The 13,242-nt window shown below is 41.5% G+C and overlaps 1 protein-coding gene across 2 annotated transcripts in view; it reads left to right on the top strand.

The window, feature by feature from the left end:
• The first annotated feature begins 1,201 nt into the window (after positions 1-1,201).
• Positions 1,202-13,242, top strand: part of DOK5 (docking protein 5) — a 160,937-nt gene continuing 148,896 nt past the window's right edge. The window contains exon 1 of one of the 2 annotated variants that reach the window (XM_045885975.3): positions 1,202-1,794. In XM_045885975.3, the coding sequence (XP_045741931.2) occupies positions 1,729-1,794 (66 nt within the window). In that variant the 5' untranslated portion in view covers positions 1,202-1,728. The remainder of the gene's footprint in view (positions 1,795-13,242) is intronic. The other variant, XM_064573377.1, reaches the window with a different exon arrangement.

The following is a 13,242-nucleotide window of genomic DNA, read 5'->3' on the forward strand; positions in this document are numbered from 1 at the left end:
TCTTAGAGTTGAAAGGTCTTCAAATCTCATCAGGTCAAATAGTCCACTCAATAAATGAACTTTGTTCTCCATAGCTCTGACCACAGGTCATCCAGCCTTGGTTTGGTCACCTCCCGTGAACAAGAACTGTCCATTTCTGATGCTGTCTTTGTGCCTTTGCAGACAGGGCAAATGATTAGAAAGATCTTCCTTGGAAAGGAAGGAAGCTCCCTCCCTCATGACGTCTGCTCTTCAGAAGGGCTATAGGACAAAGCTGGTATCACACATATCTCCCTTCAGTCCCTGTCCTGTGGTACCTGGGGCAAGTCTCAATTTGTTGGAGCTTCAGTTTCCATGTGCGCGATAGTAGTATCTCATTGGTAAATGTGCGGGATAGTAGGTATCTCATTATTCCTTTAACAGTATTAGGACCATGTCTGGCAGCCTGGTGCCCAATAAATGTCAGTGGGTATCAACTCAAGCATGCTTCAGGAGGGTAGTGCATTCAGGGGCAGTGAGTGCAAAATCTGTTCCCCTTTTCGTCTTATTCTATAGGCAGTATCCCTTAATGGTTCTGAGAGCTCCATTGCTAGGCTACTGGGGTATAAATATGGGCCTGGTATTTACATAAGGGAAGACGTATCTCATAGGTACAGGGGAGTTTAAGTGAGTTAATCCGTGCATGCGGCTTAGAGCTTTGACAGGCACTAAGAATTTATCAAGCACCTGCTACGGACTAGGCTTTGGGGGTACACATATTAATGAGGCCAAGGGTTAGCCCCTGGGAAACTTCCATTCGGGCGGGAAAGACAAGCTCAAACAAGGAAAATGTAGCAAATGATACCACCGAAGGCTGGGTCCAGGATGCCAAGGAAACCGGAGGAAGCTCTTATGTAGCTTAAGCCAGGGCAATTTCCCTCCCCTCCTATGCCAAGGTCAAGGCAAACCACGGCAACACCGCCTCCCCGGACACCCGCACAACAGAGGTAAAAATCGGCCCTTCAAAAGAGATGGGGCTGAAGGGAGAGGCGGGGTAGGCGGTGGCTGTGAAAAAGTGAAATTTCTTCTCCTCCTAAAATCAGCCGCCAGAGCGAGAAGAGAGGGCGCGCTATCTCGGCAGGCTGTCGGCCAGGTGCGGGGGCGGGCTGGGGCGCGCCCGGGGTCCTGGAGGCGGGGAGGCATCGGAAGGGGAGGCGGGTCGGGCAAGGTGGGCGGGAGCGGAGGGGAGGGGAGGGGTGCGAGCGCGTTCAGGGGTGGCCGCCCTCGGGTGGCCGCAGCCGGGCGCTGGGACCCGCGCGGCTCCTCCACCTCGGCAGGGCCGGGTGGCGGGGGCTCCCACCACTCCGCGGTCGTCCTTCTCTTCCCTCTACCTCCTCCTCCTCCTGCCCTACCTCCCGCCCCTCCCCCCGCCCCCCCCCCTGCCGGGCCCCGGGAAGAGGCAGGGCTGCAGCCCTGAGCAGCCGCCGCTCCTCCTCCTGGCAGGCTGGCTGATGAGTCAGCTGACGGCGGCGCTCCAGCCTCGCCTCGCGGCGCTGCGCTGCGCTCTCCGCGCTCCCCCAAAGTGGCTGCCAGCCGGCCGCCCACTTTCAGGGGTTCGGGGGACAAAGTGATGTGCGCCTTCTAAAGCCGCGCCGAGCCGCAGCCGAAGCAGCTTCGCCTTTTCAACTTTCTCCTGACCCTGCCCTTAACCCTCCCCAAAGCCACTTCGGGTGCGGGTGCTCGGGTGAGGGGGGTCACCGGCTGCCCGGGATGGCTTCCAATTTTAATGACATAGTGAAACAAGGGTACGTGAGGATCCGGAGCAGACGCCTAGGGGTAAGTATGATCCTTTTTTTTTTTTTTTTTTTTTCCCCTGTTCGTGCGTTCAATTGTCTTCATCCTTCGCCAGCATCCCTGGAGGCTGGCAGGAGATTCCCCGGCTGCGCGCTGGTGAATTGCACTGTGGCTTTCTCAGCCGAAATTCACAATCGCCTGCGGCTGCCCCTTTTGTAAAGCCGGGTCTAGGTATGTAATGGATCTGTCTTTATCTCTCGGATGACTTGGCTTTCTGATGGTGGCCGCGTGTTCGGCTTCAGTAGCCACTGGAGCGCATCGACTGGAAATAAATATTTCTCGGTAGCCAAGGGAGTTGGAGCTGAGAAAGCCGGCTGGGGGTGCTGAGCCTGCAGGATGCCCCTGGTGCCCCTCTTCGCACTCGCTGCCAACTTAACTTTTCCAGGGGGTGGGAGGCTAGCTGAGGAAGAGGGCAGGCGCTCTCGGTGTGAACAAGGTCAGTGACCCCCTGACCCCAGGGAGACACTGCTGCCAAGCGGAAGGTCTCTTTGGGCATCGAATCCTGGACAATGACCCACCGCTGTCCCAGGTGTTGGCTAAGGCGGTGTGTGCTGGCCTCTGGCCAGGCCAACTTGGGGTGGATACCCGAATCTGAATTTTCTCTCTTCCTTATCCCGGGTGGTGGATTTCTGTTGCTGGAATACACATTGGAAACCCAATGGAAGATTATTTAGGGTGGAACATAATACCTGGCACAGAGCAGGTGCTCCCTAAATATGAACCACAAGAAAGAATGAATGAGCCTGAGGGTACTTGTAGGGGACAGATGTTGGCATAGGGATGGCTCTCTTTTGCCCCCTTTCCCTTTGCTATTCATTGATAGGACTTCAGACAGAACTCATGCAGCTTCTCTTTGAGATGGAGTGATGGTGAAGGAATTCTCCAGAGAAGGGGATGATACTGGACTGATTTTTTTCCCCCCAGATTCCAACCTACCTCATTTCTCTTTGCTTTGTGTCAAATATTGTTGCTGTTTTTGTTTAGTGGGTGTGTTTGGATGTTGGGGGTGGGCAGAAAGTTTAGTAATGTCTGAAATAATATCAGCAATGGTGTGCAATGACCACACTGGGAGTATAGTTACAGTGATAAATTGAATGTCTTTCCCCACAAATAACGTGTCATTGGCACCTTTCTCTTCCTTGGTCTTTGTACTTTTTTATGTGCTAGATAATTTTACTGAAAATTGAAAAGAGATTTCACAGTGGTAACCAGCTAGGGAGGATGAGAGGAAACATCTGTAATTATTAGAAACTCTTGCCTGATTTGTTTTGACCCTTTGCTTGCTTTCTTTCTTTTTTTCCCTGCTGGTTACCATGTTTTAGCAATTATGTCCCGTGTTACTGTGAATATATACATATATAATTAGGAAGAACTGTAACAGAACTAACCAATCCCTATCAGCCCTGTGCAAGTTTCTTTGATCTTTTCCGCCATGCACATACTCTTCTCATCAGCAGGAGTAACTATTGTTAGGGTACTTAACCTAGTGACTCCCATGCAAAGGGCAAGAAATAACAGGAGCTTTATGTTTTTGATAACCTTAAGGGCCAGCTGAGTTGTTACAGTTTTAAAGGGAGCATTAAAAACACCATTCTAATTTTAGATTTACTCCATCATGTCAGTTGAGGAAATTGATAAGAGAAATCCATTCTGTGTTAGGGAGCATTCCAATAGGAAGAAGACATGCATTATTAATGCACAAAATGTGAATTATTCATAAGGATTGGAGTGTATGCCAAATTGTGACACTTGGTGATTTTTTTGAAAGACTAGTTACCATGACTTTCTAGTTTATGGTAATGAAGATTATTTTTCTATATTATTACAGCTGACATAATATGGTCCTATATGTGTGCCAATGTTTACAGACAGGTATTTGAAGCAGAAGGAAAGGAAATTTAGTTTAGTTTGTATTCATTTTATATTGTACATATTGTATATTGGATGCCAGTGAGCAGTCTACTTTCTCAGGATTTATTAATCTTGTCTGCATTACTACTCAGGCAGATTTTAGAATATCTATAGAATGATGGTTATTGTTCATGGAGAGAAGGGTCAAAGACATAATCAGTAAAATCTGGTCTTATTTATTAATACTGGTTTTATCACCAGTTAATTTTTTAAAAGTCTTCTTAAGATGTGATTGATTTATATAAATGAAAGAGGCTGATTACATAGTTGTCAGAAAACACTGCAAACTGAAGTTTTCATGGAGGTCCCAAGTAATAGGGAAGAATGGCTTCAGGGAATGGTATAGACCCTCTGTCCAAAGTAAGAAGTGTTAGTGGTATTAACCCAGGCTGCATAGAGCCTAGACCAGCATGTGCCTTGTGTAAGTTTCAGCCAGGGCTCCGGCATGACTTCTGTTCAAAGTAGGCACTCATACGTGCACATTGAACTACAGGGTGATGTGTGACTTTGCAGTTCATAAGCCTCTTGAGGAACTAATATGACAGAGTTGTTTTATATATGGAATCCAGACAAGTGTCTGTGGATTAGAACCATGTTTGGGGGGGTTTATAATTAAACAAGAAAACAACATTTCATGGTAAGCAGCTGCTGTGACAAGGAATGCTCCCTCAGATTTGGAAAAGGAGGAAAGAGCCAATTCTGCTTCTATTACTCATGAGCTCCATGACCTTGACTTCTCTTGGCCTCAGTTTTCTAATCTGTACAGTGAACACTATTTCATGATGTTGGAAGTATTGACTAAGATAATATCTGTGAATATGTAATGAAAGCATAACATTGATTCTGATTGTATTATTTGTTTGGTATAATCAAAGGTGAGTGAGGATTGGTGGAAGGATATGGGGATTATAGATATCTTTCTGTCCAGAAGTGTCCAATGGCATAGTGGCTTTTCAGATCTAGATGTTTTCATTGAGTGAAGTTTTTACAAATTCTATACATTTAAGTGATTTTACAGTGGGACATGAGACATTTTAAGACTAGCTCCATTCACATGAATCAAAGATAAATGGTCACTTTTAGTTGAGATCCTATATAGTTCAAGCAATTAAGCAATCATTTTCCATCCAGACTTACTCTTTTCTGTAAACATCAAAAGGCTTAATGAAATTCAACTCCTTTAACTCAAAAGTCTCAGTACCTTTACATCTGCCTTCTCCAGCTTGAGCTCCAATGGTTCATGGAGGTCTCAAGCTGCATCCTGGATAAAGTGTTTGTTCAGAAATGTCAGTGCCACAATTTGGGGGGCTTGGGGAGGGAGGAAAGGAGGCGATTGTCTCTAATTATCTGGCTAATCCACAAAAGACACTAAAAATGTTTTCTTAGAGAGATGGTGAATCAGGCGATTTGCACATCATTAACCTGAGTGTATGGCTTAGATGGTGTCATATAACTGTCCTCACTTGGTTTCTTCCTTTGCAACAAAGAGAATTTCCAATCGATAATTGCCCTGCATGCCTCGGAGTTTAAATTCAGAGCTATTCACTTAATCTACATGCAGTCTCTCGATTACTCGCCTTTAAATCACATCATGATGCTCTTGTACATCAAGGGCCTCTTCTCCAGTCTAGCCTGCATCCCCATCTGGATGACTAAGAGTCTCAAACTTAATGCATCCAAACCCTTGATTGTTTCTTCCAAACCAGCTTCTCCTGGAGTCTGCATCTTGGCCACTAGAGGTCCCAACATTTTAATTGCCCTGGTAAAAATTAATCAGGCAAGCAAAAAAACAGCAAACAAACCTCTGTTGCATTTCTTTTTTTTTTTTTAAACAATCTTTTTTTTTTTTTAAGATTTTATTTATTTATTTGAGAGAGAGAGAATGAGAGACAGAGAGCACGAGAGGGAAGAGGGCAGAGGGAGAAGCAGACTCCCCGCCGAGTAGGGAGCCCGATGCGGGACTCGATCCCGGGACTCCAGGATCATGACCTGAGCCGAAGGCATTCGCTTAACCAACTGAGCCACCCAGGCGCCCCAAACCTCTGTTGCATTTCTATCTGCTCTTGTCTGTCTCCCCACAACCAATCCATCACAAGATCCTATGGGCTCTATCTTTGAAATATATCTACAATCTGTCTTTCATACTATGTGCCACTACCATCCTGGCCCAAGTCCCCATCATCTCCTCCTTATAATATTAAAAAATATCTCCTAATTTGTCCCCCTGGCTGTTCAAACCACCAATGCCTTTCCATGCAATTCAGGGGAAGAGCCTTAGATGGGCTCAGAGGCCCCCTGCTGACTCAGAACCTTTTCTCTTGCTGTTCTGTCTGCTTGGAATGCTGTTATCCCCAGTATTTCTTCCCAGCTGGCTCCCTCATCTCCTTCAGTCTTTCTTCAAATGCCACCTGCTCCCTGAGGCCTTCCAGATACTTAATTTTATTTCTTGCCTCCTCCCCCATATCTTCTTCTATTTCTCCTCCCCCACATCCCTTCCATTTCTTCTCTCTAGACTTATCATCCCCTCACGTACTGGTCTGTTTGTTTTACATGTTGAGTGTCTGTATCCTCCAAATAGCACATGAGGCTCCATGGGGTCTGTGACTTCTCTTTTAATTATAGCTGAACCCCAGTGCTGGAATAGTGCCCAGCACTTCATCGACAGTCTTCCTGATGAAGACTTCTTGAATGAATGAATGGATGCATCACTGTGAACTGGTTTAAGAGCATACACTCTGACATGAGACTTAAAATCCCAGGTCAGCGACTGGTTCTGTGGCTTTTTTGGTGAGTTCCTTAACATTTGTAAGCATCGGTCTTCCGTAAAAATAAGGAGACTCATGGTACCCACCTAATATATGATCCTCACAAAGGGCTCCACACAATGCCTGACACATTGGAAACCTAATTAATGTTCATTACTGCCATTTCTCACTACCAGGGCTGTTAGGGATGATGATGCTTAGGTGGCTATTATGTTGACTGCTTCTACTGCAATAGCATAAAAAATCATACACAATTAATCATAACATCCACAAAGGCCATCAAATAAAGATGACTAAAATACCAGCTGAAAAGCCCTTCTGACACAGAAACTGGAGAAGTCGATTCATCTGGGGGCAAAAAGAGCCCCCAGAGCTCTTCTTAAGATGGGATTGATTTATATAAATGAAAGAGGCTGATTACATAGTTGTCAGAAAACACTGCAAACTGAAGTTTTCATGGAGGTCCCAAGTAATAGGGAAGAATGGCTTCAGGGAATGGTATAGACCCTCTGTCCAAAGTAAGAAGTGTTAGTGGTATTAACCCAGGCTGCATAGAGCCTAGAGCCTAGCATAGAGGCTCTACTGCAATAACTCTCATCCTCAAAGAACTTGCTGTTTAGTTAGGAAAACAAACAATACACATGCAGTAATTGATATATAAATGCAACTATTGCTTGACAATAATGCTAGGTCTAGAAAGAATATTTGCCTTTGTAAGCTTTTTCATGACCCTGGGATAAATGACAAAGATAATCAGAGACGAAGAAACTCACCTCCATGAAACTTCAGTTTGAATGAGCGCATCAGACTAGGAGGTATTTCTGTTAATTTGGGGGTCTTTCTCTTGGGTGGTAGAGAATGGATTTGAAAAATTGGTTAGTTAATGGCCCGAATTTAGGCAGAAATATTTTCTCACTCCTTTGTTTCCCTGTTTGACCTGACCCATTATGCCAAAGCAGCTATAATAGTGCCTTTAGGGTTTCAGGATCCATAGATGATCCACGGTTTTTACAGTACCTCGACAAAGTTATAGTCCTAACATCAAAATTCAACCATTCAGTAAGATACATGGAGCACTGTTTTTCATCCTCAAGAGAAAGAGGCTTTGGAGATAACTTTGCAGTGGTGAAATTGATGATCATGTAGACTGAATACACATGCCTATGTCAAGACCACTCAGCGATTTTTGCCCCCAGATGAATCGACTTCTCCAGTTTCTGTGTCAGAAGGGCTTTTCAGCTGGTATTTTAGTCGTCTTTATTTGATGGCCTTTGTGGATGTTATGATTAATTGTGTATGATTTTTTATGCTTTTAATCATCCTCCCCAAAACCAACTTAAGCAAAGAATGGCCAATTTAGTGATTTTGTGTGTAAACATAAACAAAATTACTGATGGGATGATTTTCCCCATATCTGCCATATTTTGCCCCATATCTGCCATATTTTTTTAGTCATATTCATTCATTGACTAGAAATATTTATTTCTTAAGCAGCTTTGTAATTTTTATGAGAAATCATTATCTTGGATATTTTAAGAATTTAGTTTTCATTTGGGCTATATTTGCTTTCATTTGTTTTATCATTCATCAAATATTTCTTGAGTGCGTACTAGTATAAGATCAGGGTAAACCACCTTAAATAAGACAGGTCCAGTCACGGCCCTCAAGGAATTGACAGTCTGTTGTTGGACTTGTATTGTTAACATGAGATTAATATATTCCCTATACTTAAGGGTGAATTAGTCTGAGTAACAGATAAAATATTGAAGTGCAAAGATTTCTGCAGAAATCTCCTTGTTCCGTTTTTGTGAAATGAGGAAGGTCAAATTTGATTTTCCTCTTAACTCCAGGAATTTGATGCCAGTTGGGTGGAAATTAAGCCTTTGGAGATTCTAAACCAGGAAGAGATTATGATGCCTCCCTCCTGCAACCCCTGTTCCTTTGAAATTCAAAATGAAATTGTGAGTTTAGAAATGCCACAGATATGTGTGAATGTTGAAGTTTTAAAATAGCTTCTTTCTAGGATGCAGATGGCTAAATTTTGAATAAGTATCTGGAATCTGATCTTTGCCAAGCAGTTGGGGGGCTGTCTTTATTTTACTAGCAGTAAAATAAGTCTCTCTTCATGCCCTGGTTCCCAGAGAACATAAATGTTAGCTTGTGTGTATTATGTTCTTGAGTGGAGTCCTTCAAGTAGGCTCTGGGGATAGAATGCAGGTGACCTTTCTGGGGTGATGCTTTATAGCTTTTATCAGATTCTTGTAGAGGTCTGGACCACCCTGCCCCCAGGCCTTTCACCTCCCACCCTCTACAACTTCCAAAAGATTAAAAACCACTGTCTCATTTTTAAATGATTTTTTTTATTTTTAGATACTAGTAGAGTCACATGCAGTTATAAGAAATAATGCAGAGAGGTCTCTAATACCCAGTTTCTCCCAATGATAATATTCTTCAAGTATATAGTACAGTATTGCAACCAAGATACTGACATTGGTATACAATCAAGAGACAGAATATTCCCTCACCATAGGGTCCTTCCTGTTGTTCTTTTATAGCTTCCCCTACTGCTCCCCCTCCTACAGTCCTAAAGCCCTGACAACCACTAATCTGTTTTTCATTTCTGTAATTTTATCATTTTGAGAATATTATATAAATGGAACCTTTTGGGATTTGGGTTTTCTTTTTTTCCCCTTTTTTTAACTCAGCATAATTCTCTGGAATTGTCATGATTGTTGTGGGTATCATGGTTCATTTCTTCTTTTACTGTTAAATAGTGTCCCATGGAATGGATGGACCATAGTTTGCTTAGCCATTCATCTATTGAAGGACATTTAGGGTGATTTCCATTTTGGGGCTGTTACAGAGAAAGCAGATATAAATGTTTGTGTACAGATCTTTGAAGGAATATAGGTTTTCAGACCTCTAGGTAAATGCCCAGGAGTGCCACTGTTGGGTGGTACTGGTATTTGCAAGTCTAGTTTTTTAAAGAAACTGCCCAACTGCTTTTCACAGTGTTTGTACCGTTTTATCCTCACACCAGCAGCATATGATCCAGTTTCTCTGTGTCCATGCTAGCATTTCATGTTGTCACCAGGTTTTGGTGTCCTCACTATTTTTTATTTTAGACATTCTGACGTATGTGTGGTGATAGCTCATTGTGGTTTTGGTTTACATTTTCGTATTGGGTAGCAATGTTGAGCATCTTTTCATGTCTTATTTGCCATCTGGACATGCATTTTGATAAAATACCTGTTCATATCTTTTGCCCATTTTCTAATTGGGTTGTCTGTTTTTTGACTGTTGCATTTTGAATGTTCTTTATATATTCTAGATCTCAATCCTTTCAGACATGTGGTTCTTAAATGTTTCCTCTCAGTAGGTAGCTTGTATTTCCTATCTTCTCAACAAGGTCTTTCACAGAACAAAGGTTTTTAAGTGTGATGAAATCCAATTTATTTTTTTGGCATTTGTGGATCATGCTTTTGGTACTAACACTTTGCCCAGCTCAAGATTCCCAGTGTTTTTTTCTAGATGTTTTAGGGTATTACCTTTAACCTTTAAGCCCATGATCCATTTTGAGTTAATTTTTTTTTTCAAGATTTTATTTATTTATTTGAGAGAATGAGAGACAGAGAGCATGAGAGGGAGGAGGGTCAGAGGGAGAAGCAGACTCCCCACCAAGCAGGGAGCCCGATGCGGGACTCGATCCCAGGACTCCAGGATCATGACCTGAGCCGAAGGCAGTCGCCCAACCAACTGAGCCACCCAGGCGCCCCTTGAGTTAATATTTGTGTAAGTTGCGCATTTAGGTCTAGATTCATTTTTTGCCTATGGATGGCCAATTGCTGCAGCACTGTTTGTGGAAAGGCTGTCTTTTCTCCATTGAACATATTTATGTGTTTCTGTTCTTAGGTCCTTTATTCTGTTCCATTGCTTTGTGTACCCAAATACATGTAGCGGTATGTCTGTATGTGTCTATATGTATAGCTATACAATAACTCTTGAAACAGGGTAGGCTGATTCTGCCCACTTTATTTTTCTTTTTCAAAATTGTTTTAGATATTCTAGTTCCTTTGCCTTTTGATATGAAATTTAGAATAATTTTGACTGTAGCTACCACAAATCTTGCTGGGATACTCTCTTCCTTCCTTCCTTCCTCCCTCCTTTCCTTTTTTTCTTCCTTCCTTTCTTCCTTTCTTTCCTTCATAACTGAATTGATGGCGTTATTTTTTCCGTGGTGGAAATGGCATATACTTGAGACTGACACTTTAGCTTGGATCTCAACTTGACCACTTACTGACTCTATGGCTTTGAGGAAATTGCCTATTCTTTCTGAAATTTTGCTTCATCATGTACAAAAATGAGGATAGTAATATACTTCTCATAAGGGATAAGTATATCAAATTCTTAATCCTATGCCTGACTCGTAGTTGTAGGAACTTAATGAATGGTGATAATGTTGATTTTTATTTTTTTATTGTTGAAAGATTGAGGTGATATTTGTTGTTCATTGTAAGAAAAATAAGCTGCTAAAACTTAATTCACTCATCTCAGCAGAAGATTCATGGCTTTGGTAATGAAAAACAGAAGGCATTTTATTTTCCTCTTGCTGTTAACTTTAGTAATACATTTTTGTAATATGGGACTTATTTAGGAGCCACTCATGAAACACCGTATTAGAAAATATAGAGTTAAATAAATATATTGGTCCAAATAGCAGACCTTTGATTAAAAGACTAACCACAGTATTTTTGCCTATTAACTCTAGTAGTGGCCCCCAAATGTGGGAATTATATAACCTGAGAGAAAATAATTATTAGGGAGGTCAGTAACATTGAATCCTAAGAAAAATGCTACTTCTTAATCAACTTATCTTAAAGAACTGATGCCCTGAAGTCCTTTTACTTTTTTATTTTATTTATTTTATTTTTATTTTTTAAAGATTTTATTTTATGTAATGTCTGTACCCAACATGGGGCTCGAACTTACAACCCCGAGATCAAGAGTCACATGCTTTATCTACTGAGCCAGCCAGGCACTCCCTGAAGGCCTTTTAATAGGGAGAAAACCCTACTTAGATGCAGAGGTTTCAGGTAACAATCTTATGTTTTATTGTATTCATTAACTTTATATTGCATTAAATTTTACATTTACCTTCAAGTGATACTGGTTTTCCATTTAAGATAAAAATGTGTAGCTTCCTCTTTAAATAAGCTTATTTAATTTAAAAAGTAAAGTTATTTAATGGATGACTAACTCATAGTGCAATCATACCACAGAGTGGCAAAAAGTAGGAAGGTAGGTGGTGGAACTCAGTATGGCACAAATCCAAATGGTGGCCTATGCATGACTAAGCTTGGGAGACTCACCACTATTGTACTTCTCTTCTTAAGTAGGTTTTTTTTTTTTTATGTTATGTTAATCACCATACATTACATCATTAGTTTTTGATGTAGTGTTCCATGATTCATTGTTTGTGTATAACACCCAGTGCTCCATTCATTACGTGCCCTCCTTAATACCCATCACCAGGCTAACCCATCCCCCCACCCCCTCCCCTCTAGAACCCTCAGTTTGTTTCTCAGAGTCCATAGTTTTTATAACCCTTACATGTAAAACTTATACTGGCCATATGGCTTGATTTTATACAAATATCTTAAAAATTGGGTCCTAAGAAAAAATATCCCATGTATTCAATACCATCCTCTTAAGGAACTTCCATCTGATATCACCATAGTGTATATGTCACTTCTCACCCTAACCCCCCCCCCACAAATTTATCTCAGATTTGCCCAAACCTTGATTTTGTCTTCTCTCCACTCATGTTTACAATGACTACTTTAGTGGTTAACAGAAAGAAAAAGAAGTCTGTCTTATGAATGGACTAACTCAAATTAAATTAAAACACTAGTTTGAGTTCAGAGCTTTTCCTTAATACAAGTTTCACTGCTTAGGAAAGCAATTGAAGTCTTAAAATGCATTTTATTATCTTAAAGCCACACATTAACTCAATAAAAGAAATTTATTTTAAAAACCTTCAAGAAATCATGCCTCTTTGAATCCTATAGCAAAATTAACTCTTCATATGATGAACAATTTCTTTAGGGCTCCAGGTTTCCATCTGTAAATATGCAGATACTTTGGCTAATTTGCAAAAGAACCACTTTTTAAGCCCGAGTTGTATTCTAGCAACATTGGCCCCAAATCTAGATGTTATGAAACTAGTCTAGTTCTCAACATCCATGAATTCAGATGGAAAATGTGTGAAGTGAGGTTTGAAAGGAACTTTTTCCGGGGAGTTTGCCCTGAGAGGTCTTCATCAGTTTGAATAGATCTCCATTAATGGCTCTTCTTCTCTCTGATTTTCTCCTGCTTGGTTCTCTCTTGGTCTCCAGATTTTAACTTCATAATTCCTGTCTCAGAACAGCCTGCCAGGACCATCACATCTAAAAAGTCTTCTCCTCACATCCCTCTAGAACTTCATTCTAATTTAAGAGTACGCATAGGATTTTTAGATTTTCTTAACTTTTGTGCCAGATGTTTTTCTTCATATTTTTGTAGGTTATTTCTTCTCCTACAAGGGTGTAAGTTTTAGGTGGCCAAAGACCTTAGCTACCTTGTTCATTCTGTATCCCCCAGCTCTCTGCCCATAGTAAATGTTCAATATTTGCTTACCAAATGAACGAATGATTTTGCTGCAGGTCAGGATAATAGAATGAGATATTCAAATTATATCCCACTTAATTTTGTTGTA

Source organism: Mirounga angustirostris, unplaced genomic scaffold (assembly GCF_029215605.1).
Source record: "Mirounga angustirostris isolate CCGP_5_RB_7025 unplaced genomic scaffold, mMirAng1.0.hap1 SCAF_10, whole genome shotgun sequence".
Lineage (NCBI taxonomy): Eukaryota > Metazoa > Chordata > Mammalia > Carnivora > Phocidae > Mirounga > Mirounga angustirostris.